The 9561-nt window shown below is 49.2% G+C and overlaps 1 protein-coding gene across 1 annotated transcript; it reads right to left on the reverse strand.

The window, feature by feature from the left end:
- Positions 1-3003: 3003 nt before the first annotated feature.
- LOC123159089 (ABC transporter G family member 4) lies at positions 3004-5448 on the reverse strand. The gene has a single exon (XM_044576895.1). The coding sequence runs from the start codon at positions 5446-5448 to the stop codon at positions 3460-3462; it is 1989 nt and encodes a 662-aa protein (XP_044432830.1). The 3' UTR covers positions 3004-3459.
- Between the last annotated feature and the right edge of the window lie 4113 nt (positions 5449-9561).

Consider the following 9561-nt stretch of genomic DNA (forward strand, 5'->3'; position numbering starts at 1 on the left):
AGGCCGGTGCTGTTTCTGCGTTGTACGTACGTACGTCGACTCTCTATCATGCGTCACCCGTTCTGCAGTGTGGTATCTGTGCCACGCGTGACAAATATCGCAATTTTGTGAGACTTGCAACGGCGCCTGTTGATGGAACAGGAGAATTTCTCTGTCGTTTGATGTTCATCGGACGCAATACATTTCTTCCCGGAACATTACTCTATCCCTTTCGTCGGGGCTTGAGTCCTTCGAAACACTCCTACGGTGGTCGTTTGACTCTTGCCATTGGAATCCTTAGACTGTTTTTCGTAGAATTCATTTGTATTTCATTCAAAGCTCTTGGTATAGTTTCTTCGTTTCTTTCGTGGGCTGTCAAACACTATTCCATCCAAATTTATGTAGGTTTTTAGTTACATAGGATACAAGAAGACGGAAAAAAAATTCTATGAGACCAGGTCTCACGAATTAACAGATGAGACCCATCCTGATGGATGACACGTGGCATTCACAAATCACAAAGCATCCACCCCACCCTCACCTGAAATCAGGGAGGGAGAGATTAGATGCTTTGTGAATCAAAGAAGACATGGTACTATATTTCACCGATTTTTCTGTTTCTATAGATCCCGTGTATCAAAGAGGACCAACTGTATTCTAGCAAATTCGCAAAAAAAAAAACTGTATTCCAGCCAAAAGACACATGCTCACACATCTCATAGCCTACGCTGGTGGCCCTCTTAGAGCAACTCTAGCAGACCCGTAAAATTCCGGCGAGTATGTGGGCTCGGCTGACTTTTCCGACCAGAACAGAGCCCGCATACTCGACCGGCCCGCAGAATTTTTTGCCGCGGCCCGCAAACCGCACGCCCCGACCGCTATATCTACGGTTCCACGGCTCGTTTGCGGGTCAAAACCCTATCCCCCGCCGCCGTCGAGCCACGCGATTCCCCACCCCCTTTCTCCACATCTCTTGCCGTCATGTGGGCCCGCATGTGGAGCTCCGGACGCGGCTCCGGTAGCAGATCCGGCGGCCGAAGCAACCCGGAGCGCGAGCGGCGCGTCCGGTCGGACGGCGTGAGGCAGCGCGGGGCCCAGAAGTGGACCAACCGCAGCTTATCGCCGCCGGCGACCTTCCGCCTCCGCGAGACGGAGGAGTACGACCGCCGACGCGCGTCCTTCTCCTCCGCGAGATCTTCGTACGCCGGGAGCTCCTCCTCTTCCGGTGCGGGCCTTCTTCCCGTGAAGAGGGAGTGGTCGGAGGACGAGGAGGAGCCGAACGAGTTCGACTTCGTCCCCGTCAAGGAGGAGCCCGAGGAGCCCGCTCCGCTCGGCCGCCACAGAGTCGTCGGGCCGGAAGACTACGTCGCCGATGTCGCCGCCGTTGCGGCCGCCATCGTCGAGCGGAGCGTGCACGAGGAGGCGGAGCGTCGGCGCCAAGTCGAGGAGCTCGAAGACCTCCAGTGGCGGTAGGCGGTCGCCGCCAACCTCGCCGCCAAGGAGAAGGACGAGGAGTGGCGCCGCATCCGTGAGGAGCGGAGGGCGAAGTACGTCGGCCTCTGCAGCTCCGGCGAGGAGGATTGAGCGTCCTTCTCCTCCACGGCGTCGTCCATTGCCATGACCTCGCAGCCGTCAGATCCCACCCCCTCTTGTATTAGTATTAACGTAGTATTTAGTATGAACTATGTTTGTAGTGTTTGATCGTGTAAAATCTATGTAGTATGTGATGAACTACTTGCGTCAACGAGGTGCGATTTCTCCCGTGAAAGTTTTTTTTTTAAATTATGCAGTTTTAGATACGGTTTCTGTTCGGCCGCGCTAGTTTTCGGCCCGCAAACACGATCTTACTGAAACTGCAAACGCGTTTTGCGGGTCAAGTTTTTGCGGGGTCTGCTAGAGTTGCTCTGACAAATTCAAAATGCAAGTTTAATAAATTTTCCTAAGTATGACTAAAATTATTAAAATGTGTCTGAAACAATTAAAAACCTGGGTGAAATATATATCGGATATTTCCTAAATTGGTCAAAAAATGACATATTTAATTGGAAAGTATGTCAAAATTTCAGATTTATATTTGGAAATTGTTTCGAAACAATGAATTTCTTGGCACGTGTATGAAATATTTCTAAAACTGATTGAGATGTGACTGAAAAGATTGAAATTTGTGTGAAATGTTTCTGAATTGATTGGAATATGACTGGAATAATTGATATTTGTGAAATATGTATGACTCATATTTTAAATTTTTTTAGAAAAAAATGAAAATTCAATAAAATAATTGAACTTCTAAATTTCGCTAAAATTATTGAACTAAATCAAAAAATCGGAAAATAATACAGAGGTCTTAAAAAATTGAAGTCTTCGAATTAGTTTCAATTATTGGGAAAAATACATTTTGGAATTCACAGAACTATTATTTTCGATATGTACCTATCCTTCCTTTAATAGTACAAAACTATGATGAAGTAGAAAAGTACATGCAATGGTGGCAGGCTGTGATTGGTTGAGAGGAGTCCACCACATAGCGGCCCCGTCAGAAATGACTTTGCCAGGAGGGTCAGGGTTGTCGTATTGGGATTAAAATCCAGGCCTTGGATAAATGTATAATGGCTATACCATGATCAGATAGCTAACTTACTGATTTTTTTTTTCTATCATATAGAGAAGCGCTTAAGGAGAAAAAGTGATTGAGTTTTGCCGATCAGTGGTCAAATCAAACTTTTATTTTTTTCCTATGTTTAACAAGATAAATCAAACTATATTGATTTGGTTGTTGGTAATTGTATGTTTGGCTGAAATGTCAGAACCTTAGCCACTTATAATTGGGGTACTGAAATTGCACAACTTTAGCAAACTATACATGGTTACAATTCTCTAGTAAGATTGTATGAAGCGACGTTGGAACAAAAATGCATGGCAATATCTTGATCCCAAATTTGAAAAGATGACTAGGACTTCAAAATGACCAGGTTACCTATAATCGCATACCCTTTCGAATGCTTAAAAGACGGGCATGGCCAGGCATTCAAAACATTCAGGTGAATTATATTTGCACTACATTTGAACGTTTGAAAAGAAAGCCAAAGTTATTACAAAAATCAAGCCAGTACCCACAAACTATCATTAGAGAATTCCTCACATGCCACTGAAGAGGGGCTGAATTCCCTCTATACTATCGACCAACCGTCGGTGCTACAGACAGAATTGAGTTCATAATCAATGGCATGTAGAGAATTCTCACTGTTTATTATCCATATCCATGCATACATTTATGTAGAAGTCATTTTATGTTCACAATATACATCAGTATAGCATCTTAATTACCGGTTAACCACTCTGTCGATGAACTTTGACATTGGCGTACCTTAACTGTCGCATGCACGAAGCTCCTTCTTCTCCATGCATGCGTTCACACACACTCGTATACGCACTACGTGGTGTAGTAAAGGGAGGAGACGAAATTCGTGGATTGATCAATGGTCACCTCTTGGCTCTCGACGCTCTCCGGCTGAGCACGACCCAGTAGAGCACCCGGTAGAGGAGGAAGAATCCAAACAGCACCTGCACTCCCGTCCACCGCTCCTCCGCCGTGAGGCCCCTCGCCGCCAGCACGTCGCGCCCCGTCTCCGAGCACTCCTCTCCGGCGCCGGCCACCCCGAAGCACCGGTTCGCCGCGCACGAGTACTCGTTGGCGAGCATGGCGTCCAGCGCGTACTTGTAGGGAGAGGCGTAGTGCATGAACACCCAGTACACCGGCGTGCTCTCCCGCGACAGGAAGTAGCCTGAGAAGAGGAAGAACCCGGCCAGCGACACCGAGACCAGAGACATTCCCGCGATGTAGTCCGGCGCGAAGGAACTGATGAACAGCACGAAGGAGTTGGCCGTGAGCACCACCGCCCACACCACCAGCACAAACACTGCGAATGCCGCCGGCGACGCGCAGAGGCCGACGAGGAAGTAGACGCACGAGGAGTAGAGCAGCGCCACCGCCAGGAGGTACGGGAGGAACACCATCGTGGCCGCGGTGGCATGGGTGGACAGCCGGTACAGACCCGCCGCCGTCTCAGCGAGCACGATCGGCCGCTCCGTGACGAACGTTGGCAGCGTCTCCGTGGTGGAGGTGAGCAGGAACGTCAGCGTGAAGGCGAAGAGCCCCAGTCGCTTGTGTGCGCCGGCCTCGCCATAACCGGCGTTGATGTAGATGGTGCCCAGCAGCGTCCCGACGATCACAGCCTCGAGGAAGTTGGTCAATAGCAGCTGCTTGCTGCGATACACCACCTTCCACGCCCTCTTGTACAGAACCACGAACTCATGTATCCGTGAGCACGGCGAAGTACACGACAACGACGGCGGTGTCGCCATGGCCGGCCTGTTGCGGTCCGAATCCGATGCCTTGGTTGTGAGATCTTGCGATGACTTTGGTTCAGGGGAGGAGGGCGAGGGATGGGGTATCTGGTCAATGACCTCGAGGGCGTACTCTAGCGGGTTGAGCTGTGCGGGGACGGCGAAGCCGTGTGAGAGGAGGGCGGCGTCGAGGGAGGCGAGGGAGCCGTGGTGGAGTACGGTGCCGCGGGAGAGGAGGAGGAGCGAATCCACGGCGGAGAGGAGGCGCGCGCTGGGCTGGTGGATGGACAGCACCACCGTCGTGCCTCTGGCGGCCGCGACGGCGCGGAGGCAGCCGACGACCACGAACGCCGAGGAGGAGTCGAGGCCGGAGGTCGGCTCGTCGAGGAGGAGCACCCCGGGGTCGCGGAGCAGGGCGAGGCCAATGGACACCCGCCGGCGCTCGCCTCCCGATAGCCGGGACGCGGAGACCTGCGTGTGAGCCGCGTGCGCCAGACGGAAGTCGGCGAGGAGCGCCGTGACCGCGGTCGAGGCCGCGGACGCCGACGTATGGTAAAGCAGCGACGCGGCGAAGGTGAACGTCTCGGCTACGGTGAGCAGCGACAGAGCGACGTCGGCCTGCGGCACGTGGGCGGACAGGCGGCGGAAGGAGGAGGACCGGAGCGGCGCCGAGTTGAGCAGGAGGCGCCCGTGGGTGGGCGCTGTCCGCACCGCAAGGATGTCGAGCAGCGTGGACTTGCCGGCGCCGCTCGGGCCGACGACGGCCAGGATCTCCCCCGCCCGCGCCGTGAGCGACACGTCGCGGAGGATGTAGTCGGGCGTCGCAAGGGCCGCGCCGCAAGGCCTTAAGAGCCGCCCGAGGGACAACGTCGGCGCCGCAGCCGGCTTCGCGTAGTAGATATTCCGGGCGGCTAGCTCGCACATGACATTCTTGGGTGCTGGCGAAGACGCGTCGGCATTGTCAGGTTCGGTGACAGTTGTGGTGGTTATGGTGGCCATTGTGGTATGGCCGGAGATGGCAAGAACGGGATGGAAGGATTCAATGGAGGAAGAGGGGTGGTAATGTAGATAGGGAGGCCAGGCCACTTGCGGCCAGTCAGTCACAAGTTGGTGAATTAGCCACATTGCTGATTATTTAGGGTTTGGTTGTACCTTTTGGACAATGGTGCCGAATGAGAGCGTGGACTGTTGAGTGAGACAATTTTTTTTTTTTTGCGAGATGAGTGAGACAAAATTAATGAGATGCAATTTCTGAAAAACAATATCAAGAACGCCAATTTGTGAAAACAAATTTGGCGCCATTCAATTTTTTGGACAGTCGGATCACCATCCAACATCCACAATCACCTCACACTATTCATCTTCAACATCTCTTTCTTCTTCATCATGCATTTGCCCACCCACCCGCTCCAACCGCTTGCATCCCCCTCCCCCCGTGGCTGGTGGGCACTGTCTCACACTGCCTCGCCCTCCTCTCAACCTCCCCCATTGTCGGTGCTTGTTGCCGCCGCGACCATCCTTATAAGGCTCCACCATGATATGCAACAACTCTGGTGACCACGTACCTGCCCCCCCCCCTTCCCCGATCTGCACCATTCAAGTTTCGGAGTCGCTTCCGCCGGCTATCGCTCGTCCACAACATGGCCTGCCAGGGTCGATGCCTGCCTCTGCCGCTCCTCATGTCGCCCCCCCTTCGGCCTCAAGAATATCATAAATCGACAGACGCCCTAAAAATATTATGGCACCTTACATTTAGCAAACACAAAAAAGAGGTGCAAGACGAATATTGAATGGGGCTAAACCTAAGGGAAGTTTTCTCACAGGTGGAAACTTACGGATCAAATCCCCACTACCTCTCATTAATCGCTCTAGAGTTTCGTTGTGGGCTCACTTCCCCTTCCCTTTTCCAACAATAATTTGCGATCTTGTCATGCAACTTTAATTTCGTATGATATATCTATAGATGTAGAAAAATTCATGGGTCTATATAGGTGAGCAAATTATTATCATTATACGTTAACATACAGTGTTATTTGTTTTTTTTCTTTCTCGATCATCTTCGCTCTCAAATCACCATCGCAAACTCCATTATCTCATCTTGCCTAGTCTGCACCATTGCACGCAAACCCATCATACCCAACGGCTCCGTCGGATCAAGACTTCGCCCCTAGTCACCCCTAATCCTTATTTCCCATTACGACAAGCTCTCCTTTCTTGGTCCAAAACTATTGTCACCACCGCGGAGGTGGCTCCACCTTGTTACTACTCTAGTGAGGCTTCCTTCGTTGGCTCCAGCCTCCACTACCATCACCGTTGTTGCACTACCGTTAGCTTCACCTCTCTTTCTACTATCTTCATGAAGAATCGACCATGAGTTTAGTGAAAACATGCGAATGAACTAACATAGGCGCTTAGACATAATCATGGAGAAGGACACCGACATGATAGTAGATCTAAATAGTGATTGCAGTATTGCCTTAGGCGATGTACATTGCATGTGCCTTTGATGGGTGCTTGGTGTCTACTACACTGTTGGGCCCCCAAGCACAGAGGATTGTAGGACAACGGCAATTTCCTTTCAAATGGATGACCTAAAGTTTATCAATCCATGAAAGGTGTAAGTTGAAAGTAGGCTCTTTCAAACAACCATGCAATAATGACACATGTAGTCTCTTGTGTCCAAACACACCTAATACAATTGTTTATTGTATAGGTGTACTAGTTTGGTGAAGAGATTAATAATTTGAGTGATAGATTTGTGGTTCAGATGGTAACACTATTTTTGTAATTTTGAAATAAAATAGATAAAGCAGCAAGGTAAATAGTTAAAGTGAGTAAAACGGTGTCTCAATGCCCGAAACAAGAAACCTCCTAAGAAGATATATTTATTTTTATTAGACTCGGTAATTATGTCACTTTAAGTTGTCAATAAGAAGAAACTCGTCATCACCTCTTCTGGGCTTTCCCTTTTGCTACCAAATGTTGGGATTTTGTTTGCCCCTCTAGAATTTTCAATCTTTGTGTTCTTGAGACTTTTGAAGGCATCAAGATCAAGCTGAATATTCCTTTCTTTATGGAGATCATCATCATTGCCTCTTGGGCCCTTTGGATAACAAGGAATAACAATATCTTTCAGCAAATTCAGCGAACATTTCAGAGATGGAAGGACACTTACTTCCGGCGAGAAAGAAGTTGAGGCGAATGCGGACCGCAGAAAATAAATGTTAGGTAACTCCACGTCACAACTTGTTGGCTACGCGCATTAATAAATTATAAAAAAATTAACCAGCAGAATTGGCGCAAGTTCGTACATACAAAACTGAAGGTACTGTGTAGGTTTGTTAAAAACAAGAAGGTAAGTTTCATAGATTTAACTTGGTAGAACAAGAACCAAAATGTTAGGACTGAAAATAAAATCAAATCATACAAAAAACACCGCACTTTGAAAGAACAAAATCAAAATAGTCAATGGGGAATATTCATAAGGAAGGCATCAAAGTCTTTCGACAAAGGGAGATTTTATAGTGCAAGCATGCATGTGTTGATAGAAGGATGGATATTTGAGGGAAGAGAAAATAAAAATTGGCAAAAATAGTAGCCGCCGCCTCCTCCTTCTCCTCCACAAAAAGCTAGGGTTTTGCTTCCCGCCGCCGTCGTCATAGGTCCGCCTCCTCTCCGATGGCCTTAGGGCCATGGGGGCGCAGTGGATCTCGGCAAGGGTCGGCGGGAGGGCTCCGTTTTTAATCGTTTCTTTCAGTTTTGCTAGGTTTGTGTCCTGCTCAGGAAGACGAGACGGCGGCGGCTCCCTGAAGATGGAATAAAGGTCTTCCCGCCTAGCCCCCGTTCCGGCGATGCGTCTAGCATCGTTGGTGGGCGTGTGGAGGTGTGTCTCCGGCGGATCTATCTTTGGTGGATTTGCTCGGATCTCGTCGTTGTTCGTCTACGTTCGTGTGTCTTCGGATTGGATTTTTCTGATCTACGTTATTCTTCATCTGCGGCGGTTGCTGTTCTGGTGCGCTGGTCCTACGGGGCCTTAGCACGACGACTTCCCGACTATCTACTACAACAAGTTGTGTCCGACTCCGGCGATGGAGGGGCGATGACGGCGGCGCGCCTTCGGCTCGCTTCAGTGTTGGTAGTTGTCGCTAGGTGGTCTACGGATCTGGATGTAATTTCTATTATTTCTAGTATTCGTTGTACTGCCATGATTGAAGATGAATAGATCGGAAATTTTCTCGCAAATTTTTTTTTTGGCAAAAATAGTGTAGCAATTATTCATGGGAAGAACGATGGCATGAACTTGCCAAGCAGCAGGACATGACGAAATGATACGTCTACGTCATGTAAAGGAGAGAGTAACTGCACAAAAGAGAAAAAATAGAGAAAGAAGAGGATGGAACATTACTGGAACCTGAGAGCGGAGCATGACAGAAACCAAAGAAGAAGAAGATGAACAGTGTAGGGAACTTGTTGAACAGGGTCATGTGACAGAAAGGGGATGTAGCATACACACAATTAGAAAGACGTATAACAACACCCAGCGGAAGTATTTGTAGAGAATAGACGCATATACTGTCTCGTACTCGGTTAAGTATTTACATATGTTTTTCAGCCAATTTCCGTCGGATCACGTCGTTGATCAACCGCTGCAATTTTTTTCTTAGATGTGGTGCTCCTGCACCTACGTGTCCCTACGAATTTTCGCTTGTTATGCACCCCTTCTGAGTTTTGAAATATCGATCACAGGGCTTTGGGACCACCATGTTTGCTGTCGGGGACGTCTCGTTCTTGATCCTCTCTTCAAGTGCGCGATCAATTGACGCCAACTATCACCTTCTACGACGACATTTAGCTCAATGCCTTAGTGACATAGTCAGATCGTTCAGTGTTATACCGCAGTGACTTGGTAACTCTGAGTTGATGGTAACGCACAGTTTCTACGTAAATTTTATATTCCAGGTATACTTACTGTGGTTAAACCAGCGCAAGACGGATCCGGCTTGCCTGCTCCCTTCCATGCTCCCATCCGTACTCTCACTTCATCCTACGGCTGTCTTTTTTCCTTTCTTTTTTCTAATCTAATCATTTCCCCCCCTGATTTTAAAAGGATGGGGCCGGGCCTTATTTTGTTCCAATCAAAATAAGCCATGTATGCGGGAGCACGGATAGGCACATACCGGGGGAGCAGGCAAGTCTCGTCCGCGCAAGACACTCCCTGACCCTGATCCAAGAGATGCA

The sequence above is a fragment of the Triticum aestivum genome, chromosome 7B, assembly GCF_018294505.1.
Source record: "Triticum aestivum cultivar Chinese Spring chromosome 7B, IWGSC CS RefSeq v2.1, whole genome shotgun sequence".
Taxonomy (NCBI): domain Eukaryota; kingdom Viridiplantae; phylum Streptophyta; class Magnoliopsida; order Poales; family Poaceae; genus Triticum; species Triticum aestivum.